The sequence below is a fragment of the Paramacrobiotus metropolitanus genome, unplaced genomic scaffold (genome assembly GCF_019649055.1).
Source record: "Paramacrobiotus metropolitanus isolate TYO unplaced genomic scaffold, Prichtersi_v1.0 Parri_scaffold0000147, whole genome shotgun sequence".
Lineage (NCBI taxonomy): Eukaryota > Metazoa > Tardigrada > Eutardigrada > Parachela > Macrobiotidae > Paramacrobiotus > Paramacrobiotus metropolitanus.
In genome coordinates this window covers 119191-133101 of record NW_026570367.1, presented here as the reverse complement: position 1 = coordinate 133101, position 13911 = coordinate 119191, and the positions used below count along the sequence as shown (strand labels likewise).

Here is a 13911-nt window from a genome sequence, read left to right as displayed (position 1 = left end):
GACTGCGGAGACGGGAAATTAAAATATGACGCTTCTGGATAATTGCGGGAATGTGCCTCGCAGGCCTTTTCAGAACCTCATTTTGTATCGATCTCCAGTGACGAACGCCACGTGATCAGTATATATGACAGAAATTTACAAAATTCCAGAAAAATATAATTAACAAGGTAAGGTTCTGCAAAGCTATTAGCCAAACATATATCTTTCACAGGTAAAAATGAATGCAATCTGGTTAATATAAGTTTCCGGATTGTCTCATTCCACATTAAGAGCACTGTTTTCGGCAAATTCTCGATAATATTGTACGGTCTTGGCTGTTGTTCGGGGTTTAACCAACCGCCGCGCTCTCTGGAAATGTTCCATTTCAACAGTACACGGGGCCTTTTCACCCGGAATCGGGCATTTTTCCTTTTTCTTATCGGATTCAGCGATCTGCATATTACCAAAACCGATTTCCAGTTCCGATTTCATTTCGACTGGCTCAGAGGTTCCTATTAAGTCATCAAGAGCCAAAAGTGCAGCTTCTTGACAGAGTGCAGTGATCTGCAACAGTACAAAAAACTGAGCTGCGATATAAAATAAGTACCGTAACAAGAAATAAAATATTAACAGCGTTAGCGTCTGCATTTTATCAAAAACTGACATAAAAAATCGAACAGTCACTTTACGGCTACATTAAAACCAATTTTATTTTCGATTTCGCTGTTTCCGATTACAGTACAAAACAACAAAGATACCAGGTCTGGCTGGATGGAAAGTCTCCAACCACTCGTAATGTGTTTACCTCGGCGCCCGAAAATTCTGCCGTAATTCTAACCAGCTCGTCCATCTGGTCTCTGACGGCACTGCTTACGGGAAGCTTTCGAAACCGTACACGAAATATTTCCCGTCGCGAGAACTCATCAGGTAAAGGGACATATATAATACGATCCAGCCGGCCAGGTCGCATAAGCGCCTTGTCTATCACATCCGGTCGATTGGTTGCCGCAATTACGACTACATTGGCCATGGATTCCACGCCATCTGAAGCAAAAAATATGTAAAACAACTGACTAAAATTCTGGTTTCTAGAAAAAATAACATCAGCTACTTGCCCATCTCGTTAAGGAAAGTGGCTAAAATTCGGTCGCCTACGTTGCTGCCGGATTTAGCGGTGCCACGCGACGAAGCTATGGCATCAATCTCATCGATAAATATAACGGAGGGTGCCGATGTTCTGGCGCGATCGAAAATTTCTCTCAATGTCCGCTCGGATTCCCCAACCCATTTACTATACAATTCAGGACCTAGTTAGTGCACAAATACGGTTAAAATTTAGTCGGATGAGGAAAATTAAACAATATTCAACCACCTTTCACGGCAATGAAATTCAGTCCAGATTCTGTGGCAACTGCTTGCGCGATCAAGGTTTTGGAGCAACCGGGAGGACCGAATAACAGTATACCGCGAGGAGGAACAATGCCCATTTCCGAGAATAATTGTGGATATTTCAAAGGTAATTCCACCGATTCCTTTAAACGGCGCTTGATCTCTTCCTGACCACCGATATCTCTCCACTGAACCTGCAAAATATGAAAGCAATGATCTTTAAGAAAGCAATGATTAACAAAGAATCGAAAACGGTCTCAATACTTTTGGTATTTCAATTTGCACTTCCCGAAGAGCGCTTGGTTTTATGAACTGTTTGGCATGTACGAAATCTTGGTAGTGAATTCTGCAGTCCTCTGGTAATCGGTTTTCTTCCGGTGTCTGAAAATTCTTTTCCTGTTGTAACCAGGAAGGAAATGAACTATAATCCTGCGACTACCTTCAAAACACGTCTGGTGGTTTGTAGTCCCGCCTCAAAACACAGTGCCGCAATATCAGCGCCAACGAAACCATGCAGACCCTGGCAGAGCTCCGTTCGTTGCTCCTCGGTCAGTACATGGTTCAATTGTTTCGCCAGGACATCGAATATCTGCAAACTGCAATATATGTATTCCAGTGTGGTCGCACAAACTTATCCGATAATCAAAAAAATATGTACCGCTGAGGTCCCGAAGCAGGTACCGGAATGTAAATTTCTTTATCAAAACGGCCAGGTCGGCGGAGTATGGAGGGTACGGCGTCGGGGCGGATGCATGTTGCTATAAGGAATACCGAACCTAAAAGCAACCAGCTTTGCATAGCGCAGGTACGGTAAATCAAAACATTAAAGAAATGCACAAACAAAAAATGGCAGAGATAATCACACAAATAACTAAAAAATGCAGCGCAAGAGAGCACCAAAATAAATTAAATAAACAAACTAAAAAAGTCTGACGCTTTTAAACTAATGTTGCAAGCAGACGATGAAAATCGAAAGCAGCGCTCCGGAACGCTAAAACCACAAATCTCTTACTGTCGACTTCGTCCAGTTCGTCAATCAAATTAACAAGCATTCCCACTGCTTTGGATTCCTGCGCAGTCATGTGGCCAGACTCAAACTTCGGGCAGAATGTCTCAAGATTGTCGATAAATAGTATGCACGGCGAGCGTCCTTTAGCGTTGTTGAAGGCACTGACCAGATGTGGTTCCATATCACCGGAGCTGGACAAGCCAGCGCTGCTGACGGCTTCCAGCGGAGAAACGACAACACAGCTGACACCGTCTTTAGCCATTTCGCTTATTAGCGCTCGACAGAGCAGAGTTTTCCCCGTCCCAGGTGGACCGTGTAACAGCGCTCCCCGTGGTAATTTTAAACCGAGATTACGCCATAATTCTTTTTGTCTGATGGGAATCTCCACGAGTTCCCTCAGACTTCCAATCTGCGGCGTCAATCCGCCGACATCCGAGTACGAATATTCTTTCCTGGGCTTCGTATCTTTTTTATTAGATTTTTTACCGGACTTTGGAGTGGATCCCGACATTCCTACAAAAGGAAAAACGAAATGGAATGATGCTAGTAAAATAAAAATGTAAAAGCGGTATCAACGTAAAAGCTTAAACATTACAGGCCATTTCAGTTACAACCCCAATGTTTTTCTGCAAAATCCCGGAGTAGAATCTCGACGGAATCTAACCGGTTCAGTGCAAGAATGTTTCATCACATGCCAGGCAAATCTAATATCCATTATCCAGTGCAAATAACTTGTTTCTACTTTGACGGTCTCACCTGTTCACCGGAGATGTCAGATGGAAGCTGGAGCTCGCGTAGTATTCGGGGTCTCGCGTCAACCTCGTCGCACGCTTTGCAAAACACACTTCAGCACTCACATAATACGCTAATGCACAGTAGGAGCCTGCTGATCCTACTTCAACTACACAAAGTCAGAAAGTTTTTTAAAACTTTTATTTATCGTTATTTAAAATTTTGGTGCAAAAATGCAAAATGGTGCGTGCAACTCGTGCAACCAAGTGAAAAAGTCACAAAGATAATAAAAGTAAGCGCCGCCGTGTACGTAGAGAGTAGTATAAGAACAAGAACAAGGTGTTATGACTACGGGTCGTACGGGATATTTAAGGCTGCAAGGTGTCACTGAACGCGTAATGCATCGCAACGGCGCAGTAGCCGGTTCACTCTAAACTGGTACTACTTGGGGAACTCCGTCGTCAGAATCTAACGAAGTTTGCTTAGGCCTTTGCAGTTCCAGTGTATTGATAGTTTTACTATCTCAGTTCTTGGTTGAATTCCAGAGATTCTTTTCTTTTAATTTTGGAAAAACATGGCGAAGTCGAAGAACCATACCGATCATAATCAAAGTAAGTGACGCCAAGTTTCCATTCAGCCGGGAGTAACCTAATGCGCTTGGATGCACTGGCTTCCCCAACTAAGGGCCAACTTCGATATAGTTTTTGGAGCCGTCGCCATCATTGGGTTGTAGTTCCATGATTTCTTGTTTTTGTAGATAGGAAAGACCATCGAAATGGGATTCACAGGCCGAAAACTGAGCGTTTTATGTCCAAACAAGGAGTAAGTGCAGTAATAGCGTTTATATCGTATACCTACTCACAAGAATTAAGATTCGTGCTGCGGAAGGTCCAGACGAACCATCTGCAACTACAGTTGATAGGATTGTCGGGCAGACTGTACTTCGCGTAGTTATATTTCGTTTATGGTTGATGGCGTCCAAGTGTGCTCCTGTCTTAGACTGAATTTAAATTAATTTTCAAATGTTCCTGCTGTTTTGTAAGTGCAAGCAGCAAGTTTTAACGTTAAACCACTTAAACGTCAAAGGCAGCTTAAAGTAGCAGTATTACTGCTGGATCAGATTGGCACTTGCCTTGATTTCAAATTGCAGTTTGAAAAGTCACAAAATGCTTCGCATAGCTGTAGAAGTACTTGATGCTTATTTCCTTTGTATTTAGAAATCTTCGGATAATTCTATCATACTAGCATTCACATTCTTGCCCTCTTTGGCTTATTGCGGAACTCGAGTTCAAGTGACCAAGTCTTCGAGATCTGTTTCTCTTTATTGAAAAACTCTGTTTGATTTGCAGGTGGATCCCAAGTTTCTCCGAAACCTTCGCTTTGTGCGAAGAGCCAACCTTAAAGCCCACGTGAAACATCTCAAGCAGAAACGCGCCACTCTTTTGGAAGCAATCAATACCAAGAAAGTCGCAGCAAAATAGATTTTGGCTTTTCGGTTATGTTTTGTAACCTTAAAAATTAAAATCAATTAAATCACGCCACCTGATCGAAAGTTATCATCGTAATAGGTTATGGTAAAATAAAAAGTGGAAATTGCTTGCGCTTTCGTCTTTTGATATTACCCGGGTGGGTTGATAACATTTTCGTTACACTTACGTTCAAGGTTCATTACACAAGACCGAAGAGCTCTAAAGTCTGGCAAGTTACACTTACTCTGTACACTACTCAGCTGTGTCCCGGAACCGAAAATTACGAAAGTCTTTATGTGCGAGCGACAAGTGCACATGCTGCTCTAAATACGTCTGTAATCATACATATTGTGGAAACGTTTTAAATGCTCGTTTATGTCCATTGTCCATACAAGTTGATACAACATCGAAGAAAACAACAGCAACAAGCGTTTTCTCACGACCTTTAGTGCTACTAACTTGCTGCTTTCTGAAAATTTCAAAATAATTAAACTGCCGAAAATATGTTGTATCTACCCGCTAGTGAAGCTACCGCAATACGTAAATTCTGACTGTATCTATCTGTATGCAGCATCAAGGTGCCCAAAATTACTTACTCTTATATTTTCAAGCTTTAATCAGTGCTGTCACTACTGTGTACTGTAATCTACAAAGATGTATGTTAAGTTGTTTATATTTGATGTCAAGAAAAGGATTTTGTATTGTGAAGTGCTAACTTCATCTGCCTCTGTCATTTGCATGCCCATTGCCCAGTGTTCCCCAGTCTCCACAGTCATGGTCTATTCCAGACCCTGCCCAAGTTTTCTCCTGTACTTTCTGAAGCAATCACAACGACACGAGTCCACATTCCACAAAATTTTAGTCATCCAAAGAAAGCTATAGTAGCAAACACCAACGTTCTGCAAAACACAGTTTTAAGGTATTTGAGACTCAAACTAAATTCTCAACAGCAATTTCGTTTCTAAAGAGCACAATCCAGATGCACAGATGGCAGTTCACACAAATAGTTAACAAAAAAAATAAATTACTCATCCTCAACAAGTCACTCTAGCGCAATATGTACAAGAGGAGAAATAAATAAGACGCACCACAAACAAATTTAAATCTTGTGCCTTTGGTTCACATGAAATTCTAGGGTTTAGATTTCCATCTTCACCGCAGCTGCAGAAATGTGAGAGTCAGTTACGGGCCAAACCCATAATGTGCATAGATCAGCCAACTGCCGGACCCGTCCAATGAGAATCCTTAGTTGCAACTCGCAAGCCACAGGAAATCTTTCGCATAAGCCACACAAAAAACGTAAATACCGATGGGATAATAGACTGGAAAGACACGGACCGTCCGAATATCCAACCAGAATAACGCAATAATGTAAGAAAGATCAAACAAGATTAAGCAAAGACAAAGCCAACGTTCACACCAAATACAACTCGAAAACGGTAGCACAAAAATATCACCGATCCGCACTACTCATCGGTTCCAACATAGAAGCCTTCAATCACGTCTGAATACTTCTTCGCCGCAACTGGACGCTTCAATTTCATCGTCGGACCTGACAAATACCACACAAGAAAGTGATACATCCATAATTTATGAATCGTTTTGCGATCAAACATCTTTAAATGGAAGACATCATTAATGATTAGCCAGAGCAAAAACCAGTGCGACAACTCACCTAACTCACCACCAGGAATACTGAAATCCACCGGAAGAATTTCGAACTTCTGCACAACCTGAGCGCGACTGGTAGCCTTCTTGTTGACACGTTCCATTCCTTTCTGAATAGCCTGCTTCACTGCTTCCGATTTGCGGGCTTCTTCAACAGTTGTCATCGTCTCCCCGGTTAATTCTTTTATCCTGAGCAGAAACATTTTTTTTTGAATTAAGGAACGTTGTATTTAGAAGGTTTCTTATTACCAATCCTGTGTTGATTTTAACAGCTTATTTGACGGCTCGCCAGAATTCAGGTCAATCTCGGTTTTCAGCGTCAGCATAATGCTAAGAAATTTGCGTTTATCCCCAATCAGCATTGCATGACTGACGATGGGAATTTCCGCTTTGACATGATCCTCAATGGCAACAGGAGGAATATTCTCACCACCAGCCGTGATGATAAGCTCCTTCAATCGGCCGGTGATGAACAAATAACCATCCTCGTCGAATTTACCCACATCACCCGTTCGCAGGTAGCCCTCTTCGTCCAGAGCTTCTAACGTTTTCTCTTCCAGTCCCAAATAACCCATAAAAACATGGCGGCCATACATACAAATCTGCAAGAAAAATCCGGAAATATCTTGAACGCACCAACAGAACTACGGGCGGGGCTCAGACCCCTACTATGCCCAAAAGTTCATACCTCTCCATTTCCATCAGCATCCGGTTTGGCAATTTTTGTTTTGCATCCGGGCATCTCACGACCAGCCGATCCAAGTTTAAAAGCTCCCGGCTTATTCACTGTATGTGGAGCTATATTCAAAAGAATTATTATGGTATTTTCTTGACCTTCCAGTAAATCATGCGAAACATTTCCGAGAATACATAGCATACATAAAAATAAATGTACACAGCACAAATATGACGGCAGTACCGGCACCCAAATAATTACTGACTGATGACTCTACACACCACATATCACCTCACCTGATGTTTCAAAACTTAAGAATTAAGAAGTGATTCATTTCAAGGAGTGTTCCCCATCAAACAAAGAAAGCGACGGTATACACTTTCGATAATTACCTATGCCATTAAACGAAATACAGCGGTACTTATCACTTACTACCGCGTACACATTCGGAATAATCTGTGTATAATGTGTTAATAAACATGATAATACCAAAAAAAGTTTGTTCATCATCATTAAATTTCGATATAGTTCACACAGAAGGTGTTCTTACTTCGTTATACACAAACGTCAGTTAAAAGTAATACGCGCAACGACTCAAAAGTCCGAACAACATGATCAGTACAGGCCAAATGAGGCCATTCACTTTCAATAAATCTAACTATCCCATATTCAATCCTTTTTTGCAGATGGAGACTATAAGGAGTATAGGTATGTTAAAGCTACTCGTACACGCCAAAAATTAAACCCTTGCTATATTCCTCAACTTACCGGAACTTTCGCTCATGCCGTATATATCCAAGATAGGAATATCCAACGACAAAAAGAACTCTTGTGTTTGAGGCATTAAAGGTGCAGCACCACTGGCAGTAATGCGACAACGATCAAGACCCAAAGCCTGTCGAACCTTCTTGAAAACCAACGCATTAGCCATTGTCCATCCAAAGGGAACGCCATCACTACGGTCACAGAAAGAATGATGGAATAAAAATGGTTATCAATGCTAAATCAATCGTAACTATCTCATCCCAATGCCTGAACTAATACAAGTATACTAAATATTGACGAAGAAAATAAGACACGACAGTATTACTGTGTTGTCGAGTCAATAATTACGGAATTCAGAGAGCAAGCAAGCAACAGCAATAAACTTCGAATGGAACAAACTTGAGTATTCACGAACCCTTTCATTCTGGCTAAATTTCCTCTCAGACCGACATCTTTAGCCCATTTGGCGATCCATTGTTTAACTGCACCATTCTGTCGTGAAAGCGCTCGCATTTTTTCCATAATCTTTTCCCACACACGCGGCACACCGATCATGGCAGTCGGACGAGCTTCTTTTAGGGTATCAACAAGGGTTCCCTTTAGGGCATCCGGTTGTGCAAAATAAATCGTACCCCCGGTAGTAATAGGCAAATACAGATCCGTCATCTGCGCGGCCACATGACTGAGGGGCAAATAGCTGATGAAAACATCATCTTTGTTGAGACCCACCGATTCTTGCGCCATCTTCGACGTCCAAATGAGATTATCGTGGCTCAACATTGCCCCTTTCGGGTTGCCCGTTGTACCGGAAGTATAAATAATCGTACAACATTTATTAGGTGATATCAATTTGTGTCGCTCCGTTAACACTGAGTCAGGGACTCCGCGTGCTTTGGCCATGAACTCTTCCCAACTGTACACGTTGTCGTATTTTTGAACTGGTGTTCCAATGTACTGAATAATGGCTTTGAGAAGTGGCAGCTGATCTCGAATCTGGAGAATTTTCTGCAGCTGCTTGTCATCTTCCACCACGATTATATTAGCACGTGAATCGACAGCATTAAATAAACAAGCTTCTGGCGAATTTGTAGTGTAGATTCCAACGGCAATTCCTCTGGAACAAAATAATCAAATGTTAAAATAAAAGGATTTTTGCCGCTACTTACAGATCACACTTGCACTAAACTTTGAAGTAATAATATAATAAGCTGCATTTAAATGACATTAGAACGAGATTCAAAGCATTCACCCAGCATAAATGGCTCCAATATCAGAAATGAACCATTCTGGAGAATTGAAGCCGGCAATTCCCACGGCATGGAAGGGCTCCAAACCCAAGTTAATAAAAGCTTTGGCAGCTGTGCGCACTGCTTCATAATATTGCAGATATGTCCACGTGAGCCATTTGCCATCGCGCTTGATTTTCAAAGCCTCCTTAGAGGGATCACGATCAACAGTCTTGTTAAACCAGGTTACCACAGATTCGGCCGGGATTCCTGTCGTGCTTGGATCACTATAAACAGCAGAAAATGTAACGGCGGAAACAAAGACTATCTCACCAAGTGGACTAACAAACTTCGACATACTCGCCACTGCGCAGGCGAACCGCACCATCCGGGGCCGTCGTCCATAAAGAATCGGCCGGAGCGAGTTCATCTGGTCCGTGGAACTTCATTCCCGCAAATCCACCGCCATGCAGTTCAGTTGGATGCTGTCGATAATATCCATTCAAGGCACCATTCTCCCCGTGATGGGATTTCGTTTTGGGGGAAGCGTTATCAGGAATACTATACCTAAACCGTATTGTCGTTTCGATAAATTTGACTAACCTTAAGTTCACCCAAGTTACGTATAATAGTCATGAAAAACGTCTTACGAAACTGGATGAGCGGCGATGTCCCCAGCGTCCACAGTCATGTTTCTTCCACGAATATGACGAAGTTATACGAAAAAAATAAAAAAATTCCAAATTACCTGCAAGAATAAAAACAAATTATAAGCAAATCAGCAACTAATTTTTAAGGCATCCATGTTTTTGCACTTTTTGGTTGAGTTATCGTTCGATGCTTACGGAACGTCACTGAACCGAAATAAAGTAATAAAAACTTGAGTTATCCTGCACCGATGCCCGGTATTGCTGCGTAGGAGTATGCAAATCGTTTGAAATTTTGTACACTCTGCAGTACACAGCCAGACGGCCCATACCTAGCATTACCTACGGGTACGTCGTAGTCGTCGTACCCTTGAAAATTTTCACCAACGTAAATTAATAAAGATTATTTACATGATTTTAAATTAAACTGTCCTGACTGCGGACATTAAACAGTCTGCATTCTGAAAAGCCGGCTTGATAAGAGCGACCGCTTAGTGTAGGCCTGCGGTAACTGTTTACAGTATACATTCATTGTCAGTACTTCGCATACAGTACCAAATCATGTCTCCTCCAGAAGCCTACTCGTACCCCGTAGAAAGATGCTCAACATTTTATAACAGAAAGCCAAAAAAAAATCTGAAAAATTCGTTCAGTCATTTTTATGCGAACCCGCAACGAAGTCATGCTGGTTAAGGAAAACTTATCTTAATAACATATGAATGAGCTATGGTAGCAGTTCTATTAGGTATACTGGTTCGGCTTAATTATATAAACAATTTACAGTTTTCAGGTTGTAAAATATATAGGAGGGTAACTGATGTTAACACTTGTACGAGTACTATTTATTACAAGTACGAGTACAAGTATCTAAAGAGAATGGATGCAGTACCGATAATAAAATATTTGGAAAATTTTTAAATTTTGGTTAAGTATTACCAGGTAAACGTCAGTACAATTGAATTGTTACCTATATTATAGTTTAGAAGTAAGTAATCTGTATAGATATAAGTAATCGTGAAAGCAAATTTGCAATTTCATCAGCAAATGTTTTTATGACGAGTCAGGAGATGTGATCATATGGGTTTGTACCGGTACGCACTGGATTTTCTACCATCTAGAAACCCATTCCCCGCCGGATGCGTCAGACACCTTGTGATGTTATTGTGACTATCGATTTTCTCTAGTAGGACATGGCAACGATGAAATAGCTTTCAAAAGGGGTTTAAATTTTGAATTGAAAGTCGTTTATGCTGTAGTAGTACCGTCTCGTAAGCTACTTTGTTAGCACTGTGTTCATCGAACTATAAACAGTTCTCGTATAACTTTATTAGCTCACTATTTGTCAGCAGTTCGTATTACGTAATATTTGTTTCAGGGTTCCGAGTCTTCTGACTAATTAATCAGCTAATATCGGTTTCGTTGGATGGGTACGAAAGCGTAAATACTATGACGTAAAAATTCAAATATTTAGTTTTACCAAGGTGTAAGTTGAAAAAAGAGATACTAAATAAAATAATGAGGTACAGAACAAAATTAAGTAATGTACGTAGTACGTATAGTAATTTACGATAGACGAAATGAATTAAACCGGTGCAAAGTCTTTACCAAGGCTATACCACAATATCATCCAAATACTTTAATACTTGTTAATACCAATCAATGTACAGTGCTTTTATTTGCATCTGCAGTACAGCCTGTAGAAGCTGTACTTAATCGTAACTTTCAGATGTCATATGAAGCAAAGCGCTTGCACCATCCACTTTATTGGCACTAGTGGCTGCAGAGTTATTTTCGACGTCTTTATTAATAATAACTTACACGCGTACAGGAATAAAAATAAATTTTACGATAAGCACGCTCATGTGACGGCTTCAACAGCGAATGTGGAGCTATTGCCAGGAGAAAACGATCCCAAATTCTCAACGAGTTCCGCTTTCTCAACACTACACATACTTCCATATTAGGTGCTCCTTAATCGCGGCTAGAATACTTTCTGGATTGCGTACAAATCTAACAACAGCCCACAAGAGGTCACTGAGAAAGAAGTAATAATATCTATAGAAAAATTATCTCAACAAGGACAATTGCCTACTCTAGTAAGACAAAAATTCCAACACAGTTGACCAGTATGGTCTAAATTTTCAACAATGACATCGCTGGTAAGCTGTACGCAAAAATTATGTGCAACGGAAAATCGACAAACATGACCAGAACATGGCCCGTTCCAGCTACAAATCTTCCTCAAGTTTGCGAAATCTTCAAAATCATTGACAAAATTAATGATAATTATACAGTTCCCGATTTCAGTAATAATAGTAATTAGTCCCGCTATCGGCATGCAACATAAACCGGGACGTGTGTAACCTACGTTGTCAAAGCCTGAACGGTGCTTCCGGAGGAAATACTGTACGAGTAGTAGAGACACCGAATAATTATAGAAGACTTAGTATATCTACATTAATTTTTATGGTATAAATCAGTACTTAAATGATGATTAAAAGAACTTCCTGGTATGCACACGTGCATATAGTTCATACTTTTTATACTCTTACTTTTTATGTTTGTACTTTATATACTGTACTTTATAACATCACAATCGCAGACCACAAACAGTGGGTAGTAGAAATCAAATGCGACGGGCTCGACTTGGCCATCACGAAAATTAATGGAAATGCACCGAAATGCAATACTGAGTCATTTGAGCAGTTGAGTAAGTTTGTTTTGAAACATTACAGTAGTCAAAAACGGAAAAGTCCTTCTTCAATCAGAATGGATACAAAAGCAAAACAAAACAAGTCCGAAAACAGTATCTCACGAATCTCGATCATGGCAAAGCACAATCGTACAACGGCGACAGGCGAAGGACCGAAAAGCCATGATGAGCATCCGGGTCGAACGTTTCGGGTCGAACTCGAAACGTTCAACATGAACGTTTCCTTTTGGTGTTCCTATCGCTAAGAATATTTTTTCAGGGAACAGGTAAACCAACAGAAGAGGTAACAAAGATAAGTAAAGTTGCCTTAGATTGCGAAGCTCTCCGTGTCGATGCAATTTCCAAAACTTCTATTTGAGGTTTTATTTTGCAGATATAGAATAATTTAAATAAGAATCACATTTCGAATGAAAAAGAAAACCTTCCAACAATATTTTAGTTTTATTAGATCCGATAGCATCATAGCAATAACCGTTTTGTTAAAAATTCAATTCGCACAGCACTCGAAGCGACTTCGTCGTACTGTGTAATTCCTGACAGACCCTAGAACAGCCGCTGTGGTGCCAACCGGAAAGGTTTATCCATATACCGATTCCTGACCATAAACCGATGATAAACGGTTTTACCATGCCAGAACACTCTGTGACTCTGCCACTTCACCGATTTAAGCTAAAATATTTACTGTTAATGTAAGAAGAAAGTTTTCTTCAAGAAGAAAATTATACGAAAACCACCACGCAGATCGTATTAAGCATAATCATCCGTGACTCAACGTTGCAACTGAACGGAAATCTAGGACTTTCAATATAAACACATCCAGACGGAACTCTTACCTTCTCGCACAATTTCGATCCTCGAATCTAGGCAAAAATTTCACCTTGTTCTGTCAGCCGCTGAAAAAAATCAAATCAATAATGCCTCAGATATTAACGAAAGAACCAAAATAACAAAAAAGATACTGAATAATGACACAGACGAAGTTGGGGCGAGACTAAGTCGACGTGTAGCATGGGTAGTACCGAGTACGGTACTCGCGGTCAATGAATCAACGCAATTTTAAGGCTAGACTACCACACCTACCAGATGTACAACTCTCATTGGTCCAGCTCTAGACCGAAAATGTGGTAGACAGTCAGATGCACGCATAATATTGAAGTCGAACCGGCCCAAACGTTTCCCGACGTACTGTACCAGGAAGGGCAGCGATCTGCAGCAAACCCCGAAATTATGAATTGATGCTGATTTATCCCCTTACAAATTAACAAGCTTTCCTGTTGTCGAATGTCGATAGCTGTTCACTGTTCAGCCATTTCTGTTGTAATGCAAATCCAGGGCCACATACTGTAAATGGGCGCGCGCGGGGTGTGACTGTTGCCCTTGACATATGCTACTGAGATTTTAATACCCTACGTCCTACGCTACGACGGTTTGCGTTTGCGTGTCTTTGCTTAAATAAAATACACAAAAATTGGCTTGGTACTCGGGACTCTGTACGGATCACAACGATCTGTCGGCTGTTAGTGTACGAAAGGCTGGCACGGTCGGCAGCGATGCTGACCGGAAGCTGACTACCTTCTAAATGGGTGACAACGGTGGGTTTTGTGCGATCATCTCACTGGTCAGTGCGGTTAAGCAATA

The 13911-nt window shown here is 41.0% G+C and overlaps 3 protein-coding genes across 4 annotated transcripts; 1 reads left to right on the top strand and 2 right to left on the bottom strand.

Moving 5' to 3' along the window:
• Nucleotides 1-107: 107 nt before the first annotated feature.
• LOC129599532 (ribosome biogenesis protein SPATA5-like) lies at nt 108-3360 on the bottom strand. Its single transcript, XM_055497798.1, has 9 exons — nt 3134-3360; nt 2381-2890; nt 2027-2144; nt 1808-1964; nt 1633-1749; nt 1352-1562; nt 1095-1286; nt 785-1023; nt 108-543 (listed from the first exon to the last, which is right to left on the bottom strand). Exons 2-9 carry the CDS (start codon nt 2886-2888, stop codon nt 256-258), a joined length of 1830 nt encoding a protein of 609 aa, XP_055353773.1. The 5' UTR covers nt 2889-2890; nt 3134-3360; the 3' UTR covers nt 108-255.
• A 195-nt stretch (nt 3361-3555) lies between these two features.
• On the top strand, nt 3556-4705 carry LOC129599537 (uncharacterized). The gene is made up of 3 exons (XM_055497807.1): nt 3556-3720; nt 3867-3931; nt 4459-4705. The coding sequence occupies exons 1-3, from the start codon at nt 3684-3686 to the stop codon at nt 4588-4590; spliced, it is 234 nt and encodes a 77-aa protein (XP_055353782.1). The 5' UTR covers nt 3556-3683; the 3' UTR covers nt 4591-4705.
• Nucleotides 4706-5418: 713 nt separating this feature from the next.
• On the bottom strand, nt 5419-13270 carry LOC129599508 (long-chain-fatty-acid--CoA ligase ACSBG2-like). Of its 2 annotated transcripts, none has more exons than XM_055497765.1 (10): nt 13107-13270; nt 9569-9661; nt 9274-9480; nt 8937-9200; nt 8103-8801; nt 7691-7878; nt 6935-7044; nt 6496-6848; nt 6254-6435; nt 5419-6130 (listed from the first exon to the last, which is right to left on the bottom strand). In XM_055497765.1, the coding sequence occupies exons 3-10, from the start codon at nt 9360-9362 to the stop codon at nt 6045-6047; spliced, it is 1971 nt and encodes a 656-aa protein (XP_055353740.1). In that variant the 5' UTR covers nt 9363-9480; nt 9569-9661; nt 13107-13270; the 3' UTR covers nt 5419-6044. The 2 variants fall into 2 exon arrangements, with proteins under 2 accessions (XP_055353740.1, XP_055353739.1); XM_055497764.1 differs by having other exon boundaries at nt 9564-9661; nt 13107-13269.
• Nucleotides 13271-13911: the final 641 nt, after the last annotated feature.

Coding starts and splice junctions, on each gene's coding strand:
- LOC129599532 (XM_055497798.1), bottom strand. CDS start 2,888: ATGTCGGGATCCACTCCAAAGTCCGGTAAAAAATCTAATAAAAAAGAT. Junction 1,965..2,026: donor CCTGCTTCGGGACCTCAGCG/GTACATATTTTT, acceptor CATATATTGCAG/TTTGCAGATATTCGATGTCC. Junction 1,024..1,094: donor CACTTTCCTTAACGAGATGG/GCAAGTAGCTGA, acceptor TTTTTGCTTCAG/ATGGCGTGGAATCCATGGCC.
- LOC129599537 (XM_055497807.1), top strand. CDS start 3,684: ATGGCGAAGTCGAAGAACCATACCGATCATAATCAAA. Junction 3,721..3,866: donor CCATACCGATCATAATCAAA/GTAAGTGACGCC, acceptor TTGTTTTTGTAG/ATAGGAAAGACCATCGAAAT. Junction 3,932..4,458: donor GTTTTATGTCCAAACAAGGA/GTAAGTGCAGTA, acceptor TTTGATTTGCAG/GTGGATCCCAAGTTTCTCCG.
- LOC129599508 (XM_055497764.1), bottom strand. CDS start 9,604: ATGACTGTGGACGCTGGGGACATCGCCGCTCATCCAGTTTC. Junction 7,879..8,102: donor AATTTAGCCAGAATGAAAGG/GTTCGTGAATAC, acceptor CTGTGACCGTAG/TGATGGCGTTCCCTTTGGAT. Junction 6,436..6,495: donor TTAAAATCAACACAGGATTG/GTAATAAGAAAC, acceptor GTTTCTGCTCAG/GATAAAAGAATTAACCGGGG.